This window comes from Notechis scutatus, chromosome 1, assembly GCF_049901735.1.
Source record: "Notechis scutatus isolate UNSWTSFEM ecotype Mainland chromosome 1, rNotScu1.2, whole genome shotgun sequence".
In the NCBI taxonomy this organism is placed as follows: Eukaryota; Metazoa; Chordata; class Lepidosauria; order Squamata; family Elapidae; genus Notechis; species Notechis scutatus.
Window position 1 is genome coordinate 274,769,858 of NC_142009.1, and position 20,489 is coordinate 274,790,346.

General features: G+C 43.3%; 2 protein-coding genes across 10 annotated transcripts in view; both read right to left on the bottom strand.

Moving 5' to 3' along the window:
- Positions 1-20,489, bottom strand: part of NUMB (NUMB endocytic adaptor protein) — a 78,131-nt gene that overhangs the window by 48,048 nt on the left and 9,594 nt on the right. The window contains exon 1 of one of the 9 annotated variants that reach the window (XM_087951641.1): positions 1,728-1,748. The exons of the other annotated variants lie outside the window; for them this stretch is intronic. The gene's annotated coding sequence lies outside the window, so the exon portion shown is untranslated. Of the gene's footprint in view, positions 1-1,727; positions 1,749-20,489 lie in introns of those variants that run through there. 9 annotated transcript variants of the gene reach the window in all.
- Positions 14,599-15,696, bottom strand: LOC148133390 (uncharacterized). Its single transcript, XM_087961794.1, has one exon. It carries the CDS (start codon positions 15,694-15,696, stop codon positions 14,599-14,601), a length of 1,098 nt encoding a protein of 365 aa, XP_087817920.1.

Consider the following 20,489-nt stretch of genomic DNA (forward strand, 5'->3'; position numbering starts at 1 on the left):
TCACAAAATCAGGATTACAATACTGAATCAGTTTGCACCCATCATCTTGTGGACTATACACCAATTGTAGTTCCCAGGCAATTTTCAAGGGTTTCTAGGAAAAGTTAATTGAAGTATTTAAATCTGGAGGTAATGGCAATCTAGATTACTATAGCCATTGCTTCTTCCTTCAGGATGGTCATAACTGTGCACCATGTAGATTGTGGATCTTGGATTACTGAACCAGTCCTCAACTGGTACTTGTGATCATTAAGATTAGGTCTGAAACCCTTGAAGTAGGATGAAACACCTTAGTGCAGGTAGCAGTGGAAGCAGCATATTCCACTCCTAATTCTACCTCCATTTCCTTATAATTTGGCTAATGGGCTAGCTTTTATTCTTAAATAGGCAGGAATGTGTTTCAATATGATTAGTACTATCCACACAACTGAAGTTTATTGTGCTTCACCAATGAAGTCAGGGAGTGATACTATTCTTTGAGATTTAATACAGGACAATTTCAGAACAATTGTTGGTAGGTTTCCCAAGCCTCCTTTGCCCTCCTCTCCTGCATCATCCATTGGCATGAAAATCACCACCAATCACTCTTCATAGGATTGATTTTGGTAGAATTGACTTCTTACTTCATCCCACCAAGTCAGGCAAGAATTATGCAACTATGTATTTGCCATAAGATTATTAATCTCCTGAGAGATCAAGAGCCCTACAGCAAAAAAATGCAATACTTAATAAGAGAACAGGAAATTGATTTTTTTCCTATTTAAAAAAACCAAAAGACTTCCACGAGATCAATGTTCCCCTATACAAAAATATCAAACCCTTCTTCCCAAAGGCTGTACAACACAGGTGTTGGTTTGTAACATAGGCCAAGGTAAAATAAGTTATAAGGGGCAGTTTCTTATGGCCACACAAAAAGGGGCCATACCCACAGAAGGCCTAAGCATCAATAGGATTTGGGCAGACCCCTCCCTGAAAGTACTGTATAATCTCTAGCCTCATCATTAAGGCATTTATGTAGGTTGTTTATATGGTAAAACTGTATCAAGAGAAGGGGGAAATATCACTTGAGCAGGAAAATTACAGAAGATAACTTCAGGCTGCCTCTAGAGTAGGCTGGAGATGAGACAGAGGTGATGTAGTGAGATGTCTCTAAAATAGTTAATGAAGCAACTATGTGCCATGATTAGAGGTTTAAGAGAAATAATCTTAGGTCAAAAGCAGTTCTGCCTGAAGGAAAACTGAAAAATATCATGTATGGCTGAACTCCTCCTAAATTATAGAAATAAACAGCAGCAGCCTCTTTCACTTCTTCTATTGGAATAATTCTGCATTAAAATCAATCATGAATGCCACAAGGGCATTCTTACCAGAATGTTAAGTTTTAAGAGTGTTCATAGTTAACATCTTCAACTGAAAATAAGATCTAGCAAGCTTCCAAAGTCAAACCAGTTATTTTCAGATATGACATTTGTAAGCTAATTATAGAAGATGCATTTATGAATCAAAATTTGAGCTTGCCGATCTTCCAAAACAATCCTACACACATTCCTCCTTCTTTATGCAGTTTGACTATTTTAATTATTATATCTCAAAATACAGTAAATTTTCATTAGAGAATGACTAACTCATAAAATCTAAAATTCTAAAATATAAAAAAAGAATAGGATGAACGCTCTCAAAGTTATACTTGCAATTATAAAAATCTTGATTAAAAAGGCATAGATGACTTTATCATGAGTGTCTTTGTCCAATTCTCTCTGTTTAAACACAGGACAATTAGGGCAGATTAATATCTGGAAAGAAAACAGGAAGTCCAGTTAAAAACCTCCCCACATCAATGTAAAATAAACTCTTCAGTATAGTACTTAGAATACCGAGCTGTGGTTCTGAAAAGCACATTGGCAATGCATTTCTCAGATTCAGCACAAATACTATTCATAATCTTTCACATTTTAAGAAACAAAGCCTTCTCCACCTACAGAAAGAACTAGTCAAGCAATTAACAAATTACAGTTCAGTGGTGTAAGCCTTTTAATTTCATCATGGCAATCCAAACCAAATTTCCCAGCAAGCTGTAGTTTAGCATTCAAAATTATGCTACTCTCCTTTACATAGTAACAGACTGCTAATTACTTCAGAGAATCAGGCTGCTCAACAAAGTTATTTAGGCTTCAATACAACCACCCAGGAATTCACCACAATTAGAGGTTACCAGAGAGATAGGATAGAGGGAGGAAGAAAAATTATGCAAATAGAATTTTTCAATGAGTTGATGCCCAAGATGCGCCGTTTGTTATTTATTTATTCATAACATAGCTCTCCCACTATCCTCTGTTTCATTCCAGGCCACTCACAGTAAAAAGATGGAAGCATAACAAACCCAGCCAAATTGGGCGTTGGTTCTTACCTGACACGCCATTTCTCTGGAGCCGTGAGGATCATCCAGAGAGTGGGAGGTGCTTCAGTCACGTCGTTGATGGCTGAGCTCAATCACTGAGAACGCTCCGCCCTCCATCACGTGGCTCTCTTGCGTTCCCCAGTTTGCGTGAAGACGAAGGTGAAGAGAAGGACGTTGCTCTGCTCTCCCTATGCTAAATAGGTCATTGGCAGAAACAAGGCCCCACCAGACGGCAATTAAAGGGTGGGGCTGGATGATCCTCACGGCTCCAGAGAAATGGCGTGTCAGGTAGAACCAACGCCCATTCTCCTGAGAGCCGTTCGGATCATCCAGAGAGTGGGACATACCAAAGCTTGGCTGTCCTACGGGAGGGACCCCGTCTGGTCCTGCAATCTCCGAGGTTCCCTGAAGACTCGCTGGAGGACTCGCCTACCAAACGAAGCCTCCGCCGAGGCAAGGTGTCAATCTTATAGTGTCTAATGAAAGAGAGGGGATGCCCAAGTGGCTGCCCGACAAATATCAGAAATTGGAGCCTGGGTGGCCCAAGCCGCCGAGGTGGCTGCACTTCTGGTGGAGTGTGCTGTGATCCCCTGGGTACCGGCAGTGCCTGGGACAAATAAGCCTTGGAAATGGTAGCCCTAATCCAGCGGCCAATGGTTGAGGGGACACTTTGTGGCCTAAGGATTTGGGCTGGAAGGAAAGGAAGAGAGATTCTGACCTCCGGAAGGGTTGGGTGCGCTTAATGTAAATGCGTAGGGCCCGTCTTACGTCCAGTGAGTGCCAAAGCTTCTCCCTTTCCCGCGAGGGATTGGGACAGAAGTTCGGGAGTATGAGTTCTTGAGCCCTGTGAAAGGTCGAGTTAACCTTGGGCAGGAAGGTAGGGTCCGGTCGGAGGACCACCCTATCGGCATGAAATATGCAAAGGTCCTTCCTTATCGACAAGGCTGCTAACTCCGATATGCGGCGGGCAAGTAATAGCTACCAGGAATACCACTTTGAATGTGAGGAATTGGAGAGAGGCTTCCCTGAGAGGCTCAAAGGGTTGCTTAGTCAGAGACACCAGGACCTTGTTAAGGTCCCAGGTAGGGTATCGGTGTATGGTTGGGGGACACAGGTTGGTGGCCCCCTGAGAGAATGCCCGAATACGGGGGTGGTGGGAAAGGGAACCCAGGTTATCACAGTCAATGACTGTGGATAGCGCTGCGACCTGACACCTTAGGGTGTTGGGGGAAAGCCCTTTCCTCAGGCCCTCTTGGAGGAACTCCAAGACCTGAGCTATGGAAGGTGACAGCGGGTTGATCTGGAGACCATGACACCACTCGCAGAATCCCTTCCAAGTGGCGTTGTATATGCGGGTTGTTGAAGGCCGCCTGGCGGCTAAAATGGTCTCAATAACTTGGTCGGAAAACCGTTCTTTCCTTAAGCGTTCCCGCTCAACCTCCAAACGGCTAACTGGAGCCACTGAGGGTCTGGGTGTTGAAGGGGCCCTGGGAGAGGGATATCCTGGTCGGGGGATTCTCCAGGGAGGGGCCACCGATAAGTTGCGGAGGTCCGCAAACCAGGGCGCCTGGGCCAGAAGGGTGCTACTAGAATCAGCTCTGCCCTCTCGGAGATGAGTTTCTGGAGAACTCTGGGAACCAGGGCTAGAGGCGGGAAGGCATAGAGGAGCCCTGTGGGCCAGGGCAACGGAGGCGTCGTGATTCTCGGCCCGTGGGAGGGGTACCTGGAGAAAAACCTGGGAGTTGCGTGTTGAGTGGGGAGGCGAAGAGGTCTACTAACGGGAGACCGAACATTCTGGTAAGCTTCCTGAATAGTGACGGGTGGATGCGCCATTCGGACTGGTCCACCGTGGTCCTGCTTAGCCAATCCGCTGGGTGTTTGAGTCCCCTGAGATGTGTTCGGCTCTGAGGGAGAGGAGATTGCGCTCTGCCCAACGGCAGAGGCGTTCGGCCTCCCTCATCAAGCGGATGGACTGTGTGCCCCCTGACGGTTGACGTGAGCCTTGGCGGTGACGTTGCCCTTTAGTATGAGGACATGCCGCCCACGTACTTGGGGAGGAAACTCTGCGCAGGGCCAGGAAGATGGCGTGGAGCTCCAGCCAGTTTATACTGCACCCCGTTCTACCTGAGACCATGTGCCCTGAGTTGAGAGCGAGAGGATGTGGCGCCCCATCCGGACAGGCTGGCATCTGTGGTAAGGGTGAGGCGGTGGGGCTCCTTGATGAAGTGACCCTTGTTGATGGTGAGGCTGGTCCACCAGAGGAGAGATGTAAGGACTTTTGGAGGTACCTTGACTGTGGCCTTTGAGTTGCTTCTGCCGGTCCGCTGGAATGGGAGCAGGAACCATTGTAGGGGTCTAGCGTGTAAACGGGCCCATGGAACAATCGAGATACAAGAAACCATTTTACCCAGTAATTTGGACAATTCTAAAATTGTAACCTTCCTGGAGCGTCTGATATGCCTGACGGCTTCCTGGATACTAAGGAATCTCTCGGGGAGAGGAACACCTTACCCTGCACTGAGTCAATGACAGCCCCAAGTGGGAGATCCTTGTAGATGGGGATAGTTGGCTCTTTTGCCAATTAACTAGGAAACCATGGTCTTGGAGGGCCGAGATAGTAACCCTGATGTCCCTCTCTGCTTGGGGTCTGGAGGGAGAGAGGATGAGGATGTCATCCAGGTAGCAATGGAGGCGGACCGGGAGATTCCTGAGATGAGCCGCCAGGGCCGCGAGGACCTTAGTGAAGGTCCTCGGGCAGAGGCTAGCCCAAAGGAAGGGCGACATATTGGAAGTGGCGGTGGTTGTAGCAGAACCTGAGGAATTTGAAATGGGAGGGTCGGATTGGAATGTGGAGGTAGGCCTCGGAGAGGTCTATGGAGGATAGCCAGTCCCCTTGGCGGATGCTGAGGAGGATGGACTGCAGGGTGTGCATCTTGAACCTGCGATAGACCAGATCACGGTTAAGGCGTTTAAGGTCCAAGATGGCCCTCCATCCTCCGGAGGATTTGGGGACTACAAAAAGGTGGGAGTAGAACCCCTGCCCCGCTGGGGGTGGGGCGGGTTGAATGGCCTGTATTTGGAGAAGATGATGGATTGCTGAATCCATTAGGTTGCGTTTGATGGGGTCCCTTGAGGGGGACGCCAGAAAGAAGTCAGGGCGCTCTTGGTCGGCGTGAGGCCGAGTCTGATGGTATCACGGACCCAGGTATCAGAGGTGGAAGAGTCCCATCGGTCGGCAAAGTGCTTGAGGCGTCCGCCGATGGGAGGGGAGGGGCGGGATCTATCTACGCCGGAAGGGCCTCCCTCCTGAGCCCCTGAAAGGGCGCCTGTAGCCGCTGCCCTCCTGTTCTATCGGCCGGATCGGTTCGATCCTGGGGCTGGAACGGTCGGGAGGAGGGGGTCTCGAGTACCTTGGCGGGAAGGAGACTGGTAGAAAGGGCGGGAGGAGCCTCTCCGAAATGGCTGGGGGCCTCTAGACTCTGACCTCCAAAACAGGGGAGGGAGAAATTTTCTCTTGCTCCGGGTTTCAGATAGCAAGGGGTCCAGAGCCGTGCCAAATAGTTTGTCCCCTTTTATGGGGGCAGTAGCCAGCCCAACTTTGTTTTAACGTCCGCCTGCCAGTGTTTAAGCCAGAGCAGGCGGCGAGCAGTGACATGGGACGTTATTGCCCGGGCAGAGAACTTGACCGCATGGAAGGTGGCGTCAGCGGAAAATTCCGCCGCGGCCGTCAGTTTTGCTATGTCCTGGTGAGCCCTTGTGTTGGAGGGGGAACATGTTGCTTCAGTTGCCGAAGCCACCGGATCGAGGATCTGGTGAAGAAAGAAGCCGCAGTGGCTGATCTAATGGCCCAGGAGTCCGCTTGGTGAGCTCTACGTAGGGCGAGCTCGGACCTCTTGTCCTCGGGTTTCAGAGCCTCTAGGGGGTCACTGGGGAGGGCGAGGAGGCCAACCCAACAATGGGCTCATCCACCTCGGGGGTGTTGAGTAAGTCACAGAAACTCGACTCGAGGTTAAAGAACCTCCTGTCCAGGCTGGATGGGCGGGAGGGGCCCTAGTAGAATTCAGTTGATTTGAGACCAGGTCATGAAATAGGGGTGGAGCCGGGATTACCTCCGCCTCCACCACGGGTTGACTAAAGATGGCGTCCTCCTGACCTTCTGCCGGGGAGGGGAGAGCTGAGGAGGTTTGCACCGACAGGCCAGAGATGTTCCTGGCTTTGAATAAAAGGGATTTAAACATGTGGGGCTTGAACAGGCCGCAACAGTGGGTTGGTCCGGGTGAGACCCTCATCCTCGGACATGTCCCCTCCATAGGATCTACCTCCGATAGGGGCTCCTCTTGTTGCATAGACCCCCATTCCATTTCCTCTTCCCCCAAATTGGTCTAGATACTCTATATCCTCCTCCGGGTCCCTTTCTGGGAGAGGACTGCCCCTTGAGAAGGTACCTGACCCACAGTAGGGTCTGATCTGGCGAGGACCTCATTGATGGTGGGTCGTGTTCGGGCGCCAGTGAGGGGGAGTAGACCTGGACATCTGTTGAAGGCCCTCTGCTATCCCTGGCGAATGGCCCGTTCCATCAATGCCTGTATGTGCGCAGGGATCTCGGATGAGGGGGCCTCCTCCTGGCGAAGACCAGCGGCCGTGGGCGTGAAAGTAGCTTCAGGAGGTTGTCTGGTTGATGGGCCGGGAGCCTGATGTCCCTGGGATGGGCTGCGCCTGGAGACGGAAAAACAATCTGGAGGAGGGGGGTCTGGAGGTAGAAGGAGCGGAGGGTGCTGGAAGTACCGGTTGTGTCTCTCTGGACCGCCTGTCAAATTCCCTCTCGAGAGCCCTGTGACGTCGTAGGCGTCTCTCTGAGAAGCCTTAGAGGTCTCTTTAGGTGTTTCCTTAGGAGTTTCCTTAGGAGTTTCCTTAGCCTGTTTGCGCAGGTGGTAGGATTTGGATTTGGCCTTCAAAGAAGGGCCTTTGGTGGGAATGTCATCTGCCATTGTACAAGAAAGGACAGTAATACAGTTAAAGGCGGTTGGCTCGCCAAGGGTTCGACCTACAACAAAGGTCAGGTGTCCTTTCAGCTGGCCCACACCCCCTTTTGGAATTTAGATGTATAAATTCTGTAATATAGATGTAGAAATAATTCTTAATACTTATCTGCACAAGCAGGATAACAATCCAATGAGACTTGGAATGCTAAGGTACAATATCAATAAGAAAAAATTACAGGAATAAACTCACTCAGGTCTATCTATATGTGAGTATAAATATAAACCTATATATGAGGAAATATCTAGACCTGCATACAGGCAGATATTCCAATGTCTATTAGAATTAGAACTATTGTTAATATTCTTGTTCTAATATTATATTAGTAATATATGATTATTATTAATATTATTATTATTATAATTATTATAATTGTAATTATTATTATTATTATTACTCTATTAATGAAAGATTGCCAATTATCCGAATTAAACGCCTGAGGCTGAAGAAGAGGCCTCTGGCAGCTGGAGCTCCCAGGCAACAACCGGGAGGGATAGGCTGCAATCACTTGCCCTGAGCCTGCTGCGGGAAGCCAACAATTACTAAATTGTACCAATTAGCAAAGGCCCTACAGGCTGAGAGGCCTGTGCTAGGGCCGGTTACTCAGCAGCGCTATGAGGCCTCAATCTTTTATTTTATTTTTCAAGATGGCGCCCGCCACGTGGTGGCGCCCTAGAGCGATCGCCCACGTTGCTAAAGTCCCGGGCTGCTCAGGGCAATGAAGTTTTTACTTCTCCGGCCTTAAAAGAGGCCGAGGAATCCAAGCAGTAAGTTTTCGCCCCTTCTTAGGGCGGCGGCGTTTGCAGGTGGGGGAATACCAGCAGCACTTATCAGTGCGATCAGTAAAGCTGCTGCAAGCGCAGCGAGAGAAACGGCAGGCAAGAGATCAAATTGGGGGAATTAGCGCCGAGCGCGAAAGTCGCCGTTGTACAACCCCTGGGGGCGAAAAAAACGCGCTCCCCTTAAATCCCCAGTCCTGCGCCAGAAGGCTAAGGAAAATAACTTGTTTTTCTCTATAAATATTTCCAAACCTGAGAGCAAGTCTTGGATCGGCCAAGGAGTGAGAAATGCACAGCCTAACAGCGACGGCTGAGCGCAAACTGGGAACGCAAGAGAGCCATGTGATGGAGGGCGGAGCGTTCCTCAGTGATTGAGCTCAGCCATCAACGACGTAGACTGAAGCACCTCCCACTCTCTGGATGATCCGAACGGCTCTCAGGAGAAAATACAGAATCACTACAGCAGCAATAAGTATTGATAAAAAAGCAATTTGACAAAAGGAGCAACAGAATTGTGCACAAGTAGTCCTCAATTTAAGACCACAATTGAGGCCCAAATTTATGTTGCTAAGTGAGAAATTTGTTAAGTGAATTTTGCCCCATTTTACAACTTTTCTTGCCAGATTCGTTAAGTGACTCACGGGAGTTGTTAAATTAGTAACACAGTTGTTAAGTGAATCAGGTTTCCCCATTGACTGGTTGTCAGAAGATTGCAAAAAATGATCACATGACCCCGGGATATGCAACCATCATAAATGTGAGCCAGTTGTCAAGCTTTCAAATATAAATCACATGACTATGGAGAAACCTGTAATAGTCGTTAAGTGTGAAAAATAGTGATGTCACTTTTTCAATGCTGTTATAACTTTGAATGGTCACTAAAAGAACTGTTGTAAGTTGAAGACTACCTGTACCATCTGTCTCCCAATTGGCTCTAAATGTATCTTTTGTCAGTTTTAGTGTTCTAAGTCTAGAATTTGTAGACTACATAATAATAAAATATCTTGTAGCAATATGACATTGCAGAGAGTACACTACTGGCAAGAATTGTGCGTCTTTTTTTCTAAGACAGCCAGTTAAAGCTATATATAGATATAAAGATTGTCCCCAAGAAACAAATTTGACTGGCTCAGCCTTCCATCCTTGCCAGATGGGTAAAATGAAGACCCAGATTGTTTGGGGCAATATGCTGACTGTGTAAACCACCTAGAGAGAGGCTATAAAGCACCGTGGAGCAGTATATCAGTCTAAGTGCTAGTGCTATTAAGCAATAGTTTACACACATCACCCTGCAAATTTCCATAGCTTTCCATCACTGCATTTTTTCCAAACTTAAATTAAACACTTACAAAAGTATTTCTGAATTGATTTTCAACCTTTCAATAAAACCTAAATACGTGTGTTTCTTTCAAAGGCAAACTAGCTGTCTATTTTAATGTTAATATAAATTATGGCATCCATTTTTAATCAACAGATGCATGATTAAAGACTAGACATCTTTCTCCAACTTGATTCCTCCAAATAGATTTATTAATAATTATTTCTGATCACTTGTCTTGATAACTAGAATTAATGGGAACTATAAGTCACAGGACCTTGAGACCTCAAATTTGGTTGGGGGGAGGGAACTGCTTACTTGCACAACAATTGGCCTGTAACAATTATGATGAAGAGTTCAGGTGTATCTTTTAGTATTCTAATAGACCTGACATTAATAAAACAATGTTTGTAATAGAGTACCCTTCTTGATCGCCAAATTCATTTATTTTTTACCATTAGACAATATAACAAGGAACACCATTTACAATGAATTAAAGAAAAAGATTTTACCATCAAGATGTTTTAAAATATGTGCACTGCTATCCCAAACATTTAATTTCATGGGTGCCAGTTTCCTTTAGCAACTGAAATGGGAAAACTTCCTCTTAGGTGAATTATAGTACATAATCTTCCATTCTAGTTTGTAAGCAGCCTTTGCAGGATGCAAGAAATATTAAAATTATCACAAAATCTGATGTGATATATAGGGTAAACAAAACAAGAAAGCACATTGTACAAACACTTGAGATTCTTTGTTACATCAAAACAGATTCAACATCTTTACTAGATATGTATACAAAACTTTCTGCCATTTTAAATATCATGAATAGTTTACATATCTATTTCTGTTTTTTAAAGCCAAAAAGATGAATCTTTAAAAGCATTCCAAAATTGACTTACTCCGAGTAGTAACTTTCTATGTCCTGATGCAAAGGCGCACTCCCACCCAAATTTATTATAAGTGATATCTAAGACAGGGCAGGGCATTTGAAACACAAAATAAGGCTGAATATATCAAGCAATTAAAAGGTAAAGGTTATAACTACCTTAGAACTTCCAAACGAAGTGTTTTATTTCCATATTCATATTTTATACACAAATACATGCAAGCTCACGCTAACATATTTAATAGTACAGAGTACTACTTTCTTTCTTTACAGTAATTCAGTACTTACTTCTGGACTTCAAAATCAAGTAATCAAAATCCAAGATATGCTTCCTCCAATGAATACCTTTTAATATTGTACCAGAAATTATGAGATCTACATTCTCTATGACACTTTCCATAATGATTATGTCAATGTATTCCTTCACGAATATAACTCATCTTTGCAAATGAATTTGAGTAGCACATAATCTCCTATACAAATCACCCAATTTATGGCCCTAACCTCTTGTGCCATTCCTATTACATCCACATTTGTAGAAGATAAGAGGGGTTGCTGTCAATAACTATGCTAGACAAGCCTGTATTTGAATAATACTTTGCCTCAGGCTACCATCATGCTTTGCTTCATCTCAGTCCCAAAGAATGTAGCTGTAAGCATGGACGAGAAACAGAGGTTGCCTGATGTAATTTCTAGAAAAACTGCCTTCCCTCTTTTAAATTGCCTTTTGGAAGAGCAGCAGCAGAAAGTTGCTGTTCTCAGGAGCTCAGAAAAATATCTCCTACTTTATTACTTGCAAAACTACCTTAAATTCTTATTTTGAAGAGTAACTTTTCCCTTGTGTCAGAGAAGAAATGCATTTATAAGACAGCCAAAAACATTACGAAATGTTTCTATTCAGTCAAGTATTTCATTATTTATTTGTACCCTGCCTTTATTTTTACAAATAACCAATAGTGCCGAACAGATCTAACACAACTTCCTCCTCCTATTTTCCCCACAACAACCCTGTGAGATGAGTTGAGCTGGCCCAAGTTTGCCTGGGATGACTTTCCTGAGTAAGGAGAAACCAGAACTCAAGAGTCTCCTGGTTTCTAGCCTGGTGCCTTAATCATTAATTTTGTTTAAAAAAATATTAATTTGTCCTTTTCTCTTTTTCGTTCATATAAGAGATGAACTTTCAGATATTATTGGATTGCAATTCTCAGCTGGTCATGATGGATAGGGCTGCCATCACTCGACATCTGGTGTCTCATAGGTCAATCATCTCTGATTTATAGGATGTAGTAATAATATCATGATATCCATATATTGTTAAATATTGGTCGAAGGCCCATTATCAGTTGTGTACTTTGCCCTAAAACAGAAAGTAACCTTTATACGTGAATATTTATTCTGATTAATTCTTATTACTGATATATTTTAATGTGTTCACAGAGTTACATTTGGCCTGATTAAAGGAAGAGTTATTGTTGTAGGTCACCTCAGGTTTAGCTCCACTCCTGGCAATTTTTTATGGGCATATGTAACTTTCTTGGCACTAACACACAAGCAGTTTGTCACCACTTTCTTCCCATGTTCTTTTCACTTCCTCAGTCAGGCTATCAACTTGGTACTTTGTTGGTCCGGGATTACTGAATTAGTTGCAGAATTTATTTTCCCATTTTTTGTTCTTGTTGTTATGCCAGAAATTTTGGTTTTAAGAAGATTGTTAGTTAATAGAAGTAAACCTTTAAAAAGAAAAATTTGGAGTCCATTGCTGGACTCCAGAATATTCCACTCATAAATTCATCCATCTCACAGTACAGGTAGTCCTTGACTTACAACAGTTCATTAGTGACTGTTTGAAGTTACAACGGCACTGAAAAAAGTGACTTATGACCATTTTTCACATGACCTTTGTAGCAACCCCGTGATCATGTGATCAAAATTCAGGCACTTGGCAACTGGTTCATACTTATAATGGTTGCTCTGTCCCAAGGCCACGTGATTCTCTTTTGCAACCTTCTGACAAGCAAAGTCAATGGGGAAATCAGATTCACTTAACAACCGTGGTACTAACTTCTCAACTGCAGTGATTCACTTAACAACTGTGGCAAGAAATGTCATAAAATGGAACAAAACTCACTTAACAAATGTCTCACTTAACAAAAACAGAAGTTTTGGGCTCAATTGTGGTTGTAAGTTAAGGACTACCTGTAATTATCAGTAGGAGTTGAGTGCTATGCCTGGTAGAAAAGGATGAATCAATTTCTTTGCAACTGCTTGTTTGGCTGATCTAAAGAACCAGATTGACCTTCTTGCTATGAGGTTGACTTTTTTTTTCTTTTCAGGCACTGACATTGAAGAGTACTTTTCTGAAATTCACAGAAGCTTCGATAAGAAGGGTTTCATGCCAATTTTTACCCGTAAGAATTTAGATGGATCCAGCCTTTATTCTATTTTACCTCCTTCCCCATTTTTTTATTAACAAAAAACTAAAAAGTCTTACACCTTGTTCAGTCATATATATATAAAACATTTAAAAAATTGAGAAACTGACTATTGCTTTTATCTGAAGGCCATGCCTCTCTTTTTCTTCAACTAATTGGAATTTTCTCTACAGCTTTTAGCTTAGAGTGCAGTTCTGAGGTCATGGTTGTCCCAAAGGTGCTTTTCAAAAGGCAATTGAACTTTCTTGGTTTTTCCTTGAAAATCTTTCATTTCACATCCAAGAACTGAAGAAGTTTCTTGGATGAGAAGTGAAACGTTTTCGGGGGGCGGGGGAACCCAAAAAGTTCAGTTGCCTTTTGAAAAAGACCTTTGGGACTATCCCTTGGACTATCAGTTAATGCCACTGCAACACTTTTTCTATTCTGCAGACATCATCAAGTGGCATATAATTCTTATTTCATCATCACCATTTTACCATTATCTATTCACTGTAGGATGAAGGCCTGTTCTGCATGTTTCTAACCAATATGGTCCTAAGCTTTCTTTTGCCAATTGGGCCAACAATACTTGCTGATGTCTTCGATCTATCTTGTTGTAGGTCTCTTTCGTGGATGCCAACTGTTGCACCCTGTGGAACCATGTGTTGACCTTCAGAATGAAGGCCGGGTCCAGCCTCAAAACCACCCTGTGAGGGTGAAATATACATAGGTCTGGACACACTAAAAGAGCCACTAGCTCTGAGACTCTCCTGGCCGATGAGATAGCAACCAAGAAGGCCACTTTAACAGTCAGAAGATGCAAACTCGTCAACCTGAGAGGTTCAAATGGAGCTTTAGTCAGGGACTGCAATACCTCTGACAGGTCCCAAGTGGGATACCTGTGAACCACTGGTGGCCATAGATTGGAAGCACGTCTGAGGAACCTACGAATGGTCGGGTGATGAGCCAACAATTCCAACCTTCCACATGTCAATACTGATGACAGGGCCGCCACCTGACATCAGGGTATTAGGGGAGAGACCCCTATCTAGCCCTGCTTGCAAGAAATCCAGCTCTAAAGGCTTATTTTTTGACTTGGAGCACCAAAGGCAAAAGGCTTGCCATGTAGCATCATAGATGCAAATTGTGGAAGGTCACCTGGAAGCTTGAATAGTTTGAATTACGTTGCTGGATAATTTGTCATGTTTTAAAATGCTCCACTCAAGCACCAAGCTGTCAGCTGTAGCCACTGGGGCTCTGGATGTATCAGGGATCCCTGGAGAACAGAATCCGCCAGGGTTAGGTCACTGAGAGATTCACCAAGTCCACGAACCAAGGATGGTGGGGCTAATATGGAGCCAGGAGGATAACCTCCGCCTTCTCCACCAGGATTTTTCTCACCACAGTCGATAATAATGGCAGAGGAGGGAAGGCATACAACAAGCCTGGTGGTCACCTGCTGCATAGAGCGTTACTCCCCTCAGCCCCCGAGGTGACAAACCATGTGAAAAATTGTGGCAACTGTGCACTAACTGGTGTGGCAAACAGGTCCACCAGGGGTTGACCGAATCTCCAAGTTAATTGTAGAAAAAGGGAAGGATGCCGCCTCCATCCAGCATGGTGTATAGTGGCTCTGCTGAGCCAATCTGGCTGCCTGAAATATGATCTGCCCTTATGGACAGTAGAGGATCCAAGGCATCACCAAACAACTGATCCCCTTGAACCAGATTCGATGCCAACTTCCATTTTCTCCTGGCATCAGCCTACCAATTTTGAAGCCAGCACATATGTCTACTTGCCACCGAAGCAGCGATGGCCTTAGTAGCAAATCTGGCTTCATGTAGAGTGGCATCGGCAGTGAATTCTGCAGTCGCAACCAGCTTATTTATATCCTGGTGGGCTCTAATATCTGAGACTGGAAGCCTATCTTGTAGTTGTCTCAGCCATCTGAGGGAAGCTCTAGTAAAAAAGGAGGCAGCCATGGATGCCTTCACCACCCAAGCAGCTGCTTGATGGGCCCTCTGCAACAGCTGCTCAATCCTTTTTTCATCAGCTTTGAGAACCTCCTCAGGATCAGAAAGGGCAGATGACGTGGACGCCAATGCTGCCACAGGAGCATCTACTATTGGAACCTGCAAGCTCTTGGTAAGTTCCGGCCCCATATTGAAAAATCTATGATCAGAAGCAAATAGACTACGGCCGGAAGCAGATGTATCCAGTTGTTTATGCACCACCTTAAGGAAGAGCTTAGGAGATGGAACAACCTCCGCTCTGACAGTTGGCTCATCAAATAGTGTATCAGACTCCATAGGAACATCCCCGCTGGGATTTCCATCATCAGTGTCTGGGCCCAGATTGGCCGCATTTCTGGCCTTAAATAGCAAGGATTTGAAAAGAGTAGAGCAGAATAGACCAGAAAAGGCTGGTTGCTCAGGAGCCAAACCTTCATCTTCTGAAAGGTCAGACTCTCTCTTGTCTGCTTCCCCTGCCAGGGAAGAAGGAGTATACACTGAAGGATCAGGAGATCCAGGGTCCTGAATTAAGGAACCCCTTTCAGATAAACGCCCCACTTGTTCTCTTGGTGGGATCACAGAGACCTCTGAAGCTTCTGAGGAATGATGCAAAAATCTCGGGATTCCTTCAGCTATTCCCTTCTGGATGGCCCTGCCTATAATAATCTGCATATTTATAGGAATCTCTGCTTCAGTGGATTCAGATGGCCTAAGACCTGCTGCTGTAGAAGTGAATGTTCCTTCTACTCCAGGCCTAGGTCTGACAGTCTGCTGTTGCCAAGGCTCTGAATGAAAGGCCAAATCTTGTGGATCCCCATAATGCCTACCCTTTGCAGAGATTTGTTGCATAGCAGCACCTTCAGCTCCATCTGGGAACCAGGCCTGAGCTGTTGTCCTGAAAGAATGATCAGGCTCTTGCTCCTGAGGAAACTCCTCACTATGCTGGGAAGCAGCTGAGTCACCCTTTGAAGGTGATCTGTTGCTCCTCCTACTGGAAGCCTTTTGGCTTTTAAGCAATCTGTTCTTCTAGAATCTTCTGATGCCTAGAAGCATCCTTCTCCTCTGCTTTTGAGGCCTTCTTTGCTGGCAAGGCCTTCTTTCCTTGTTTGCTCCTTTGAATGAGAGCAGAGGAAGTTGTGCTGTGGTCACCTGTTCTGGAGGCCCTGCTTCCCCAAGGGGCATCCGCCAAATTGGAAAGGAGGCTTTTGTAGTTTGGACACCCATGCAAGGAAAAGTGAATGAGGGGTGAGTAAAAATGGGGGGATGCAATTATCCTCCCCCACTGCTCCAGCCACTCCTTTATCAGCCCTATATAACCTCAGCAGGACGTTTTAACACATCCTGCTAGCACTATTCCCCACTGGGGCCTTGCAGAATAAAAACCAGGGCCTGAAAGCAATCCTGGGCATGGCCGCAAGGCCTGGAGAGCCCGGTCTACCTCAGAGTGAGGGACCAGGTTTCCCACCAGCACAACGCGCCTCACCCCTTTTCCAGAAATTTGGGCTCCAGCTGCTTTCGAGGGGCCAATGGCCCAGAGCTGTTCCCCTAGGCACATAGGAGGGCCTGGAAATGCGGGCCGATGCCGTCTGTCAAAAAGAAGATGGCCAACTATTCGGCTTCCTTCACTGCGGAGCCCAGAACAGCCCCCGCGGCCTTTACCAGTCACTCCAAAGCGGCAAATCACCTGTTTCGTGGCTCCACCAATCATCTGTGAAGCAGAGCCATGTTTTTTAAAACTTTTTTTCTTTTTCTTCCTTGTGAGGTTTCCCTTGCAAATAGCAATGGAAGAGAGGGGCAGTTTTGTGTCCATCCTAGCTGAGGACTGAGTCGAAAGCTGGGGAATGTCCAACAACAAGGGTGGAGCTAAGCTAAGCAACTTTGACAGACTCAGTCCAATCAGCTAGGAGATAGATTTAACCCATTGCCTGGCCTCTTGTAACCATACAAAGGAGAAATGTGTTTACACTGTTATGGGGAAAGAAAAATATGCACAGCATATTCTTTGGATGAACCAAAAAATTGTCCTTGAGTGAGGAAATAGAAAGCTGGCCTTTTTACAAGGAATTTCAAGCAATGTTGCTTTGTATTACACCAGAAGTAAATCTAAAATAACAAAATTCACAAGGGTACTGGCTTCTAAGGAAAATGTTTTTTTTTTCTTCAAAACAATGGTTTTAGGTATGGTGTATGTATTATCTATTACAAGTATGCTTTAGGATCTCATTAATACTTATATTTCAATGTGCTATATCATTTCTCTCTTCACCACCCAATCCTCAGGTTAAATGAACTTTGGAAACCAAGAATAAGTCAAACAAAAATTAACTATGTCAAAGATAAAAGGTCCAAAGGACAAAGTCCCAGATTTCCTAGGAACTGCTATCAACAAAATTGCATAATTAATCTCCACCAAGAAAAAGCTAACTTCTACTTTAGTTAAGATACCATAATACTGTAACGATTTAGAAATGTTATAACTATTGTACAGGCTAGCAAGGAAGAGGACTTGTTATTTTCCACACATCTCTTTCACCCTCTCATTCAGATAGTGATATAATCACATTTTATTTAAAGGGATTAGATTTTGAAGAGTTTTTCATTCTTTACTTTGATGAGAATAAACTTTACCAACTCTTTAAAAAATCTACTTTGCAGGCAAACAAAATTATGAGAATATACATGACAACTAAAGAAAGAGAAATTTAAATTACTTTCTGCAGTTTTCTCCTTAGAAATAAATATTTTCATGGTAACATCTGAGTTCCCCTTAAAATATGAACTTGTGCAACTGATGCTTCATGCATACTTACACAAGTGTCACAGATATGTTCATTCTTATTGCAAAATATCGATGCCAAAAAGGTTGGATTTGACAAATGACAGAATACAAACCAAATTTCTCCTAATATATGCATCTCACCCAAAGGTATACAATGATTCACTATGTTCTGATCACCTTTTCAAGACTAACATTTTATTATGCTAAATCCTATGTCTATTATTATATCCCGCATTAAATATTCTTTGTACAGAGATAAGAAAGCATGTAGAGCATTGGTTCAGAAAATTAAAAGTCGTAATATAGTCATTCAAAGAAGTGCCAAAAGAAAGCAGGGTACAGGACTACAGTAAGGGAGAACCTACATGAAGTAGAATTGTTAATGATTTTTTTTTTATAATGGAAGCAGCCAACAACAGCACTTGGATTGCAGAGGGATATAAATATGTTTAAATAAATAAAGGGGTCAGAAAACCTGGCAATAGTAACAGTTCACAAAGCTACTTAAAATAAAAAATAGAGCGAAGGAAAAATAAATACAGGAAGGAGGAAAAGAAATCTAATAGGCAGATAGTAGTACTGAGCTGAGATTTTATTGCCAATTTCTTTTTTGTGCGTTCAAATACTCAAATTTTTCTGGGGTTTTCTTTAGTTTATAAAGAGAACTTAAATTTATGTTTTTACTGAGTTTTGCACTAGGAGCAACTTTTTCTTCATAAATAGGAAAGTCATAAGTTTCCATTTTGAGATTTTAAAGGTAGTGTGCTTTATAAGTAGACCTTTTAAAAAGAATTTTCTATTATATATTTCCCAATAAGACATTCTGTTTTTAATAGAATTATAATCACTAACAGCTAATGGAACTTTTTTAAAAAAATGAATACAAGTAGTCCTTGGCTTACAACAGTTCATTTCGTGACCATTCAAAGTTACAACAGCACTGAAAAAATGACTTAGGACCGTTTTTCACATGACCATTGAAACATCCCCACAGTCATGTGATCAAAATTCAGAAGCTTGGCAACTGACTTAAATTTTTGATGGTTGCAGTGTCCCAGGGTCATGTGATCCCCTTTTGTAACCTTCTGACAAGCAAAATAAATGGAGAAACCAGGCTCACTTAACAGCCGTGTTACTAATTTAACAACTGAGTGATTCACTTAACAAATGTGGCAAGAAAGGTTGTAAAATAGGGTAAAATTCACTTAACAACTGTCTCACTTAGCAACAGAGACTTTGGACTCAATTGTGATCATAAGTTGAGGACTACCTGTAGTTCTAGTAAGCATTCATATATAAACCTTGGATATTCCTTAACGAGAATGTTAAGTCTATTACAATAGTTCTAGTTTGGGACTATTTTTTATGGCAGATACTTTATGTCTTGTTAAGATGCAGAGGTATTCCAAACATGTATTAATACACATGTACCTCCTAGTTAGTGAGATACAAACAACAGTGAATTGACTTGCAAGGGAGTCTCTAGATAAGAGATCCAAGCTTACACAGGATAGTGTAAACGAGCTTGGGATAAAAAGATGGGCTTTGATTCCATGTTTGCCTACTAGACAAAATGTTCCAAACTGATTGGCACTTTTTAAATAGTTAGCAGATAAGGCTGCATATGGCTACAAGAAGTCTTTAATTTATTAAAAGGAAGTCTCACTTGATCAAAGCCATGATGGATGATAGAGATCACCATTTTGGCCCTTCATAGTGATGACAGTGACATATGGAACAATTGGAATGAGAGAAGTAAATGGTAAACAGGATGATTTTTGAACGAAATTAATAAAGAAAAATAGAGATGTTTCTCTGAAACCAAGAAAATGGGAGGGATGTACTGTTTCTGAATGAAGGCAGTCGGAACCAATGGCCTAAGTTTAATAAATGCAGGCAGGGAAGTGAAAGTGGAAGTTCAATTATGAAGGGAAAGGCTAAAATGTATATCAAAATGTAACTGATACCATTTAGATTATTGTGGGCATATACTGTATAAGAGCAGGAATCCATCCGTTGGTAATAGTTATATGTTATATGCTACAGTAAATGGTAAATGAAAGAACAAGATATGAATAAGAAAAAAATGGTCCATATTCTGAATGATTGCGACCTGGAGAAAATAATCTGCTAAATAACATAAAAGAGAACAAGAAGAACACACATACATATATACACATTTTCATACAGCGAGCCATAAAAATGTGGAGGGTTTATTTATGGTTTATATAGCTATTCACATCACTAATGAGACTGTAGTTGGCTAATGGAAGATTATACACACACACACACACACACACACACACACATATTCTTATGTTTTCGCGGGTATTTATATGTATGGTCTTTAGGTTTCTTCAGGTATTTTCCCACGTCTTAATAGTTGTGCTTTCGGCAGAATCTCATCTGCCATCCTCAGGCTTGTGTATTGGATTTTTTCTTAATCGTGTGTGTCAGGATTAAAAAAAAACCAATACACAAGCCTGAGGATGGCAGATGAGATTCCGCTGAAACATCCCTATAACTTTAAAAGCACAACTATTAAGACGTGGGAAAATACCTGAAGAAACCTAAATACCATATATGTGTGTGTGTGTGTGTGTGTGTTTTCTGAGGTTTTCGCAGGTATTTGTATGTGGATCTTTGGCTTTTCGGGTTTTCTCCCGCGTAAAATTGGAAGTATCTAGGTGATGTTTCGATGAAGTCTCATTCATCATCTTCAGGCTTGTGTCTTCGGCTTTGTGCTTCTCAGATATTACTCCGAGAAGCACAAAGCTGAAGACACAAGCCTGAAGATGATGAATGAGACTTCATCGAAACATTGCCTAGATACTTCCAATTTTACGCGGGAGAAAACCCGAAT

Excerpts from the sequence above, each read along its gene's own strand:
- LOC148133390 (XM_087961794.1), bottom strand. The coding sequence starts at position 15,696 with ATGCAACAAATCTCTGCAAAGGGTAGGCATTATGGGGATCCACAAGAT.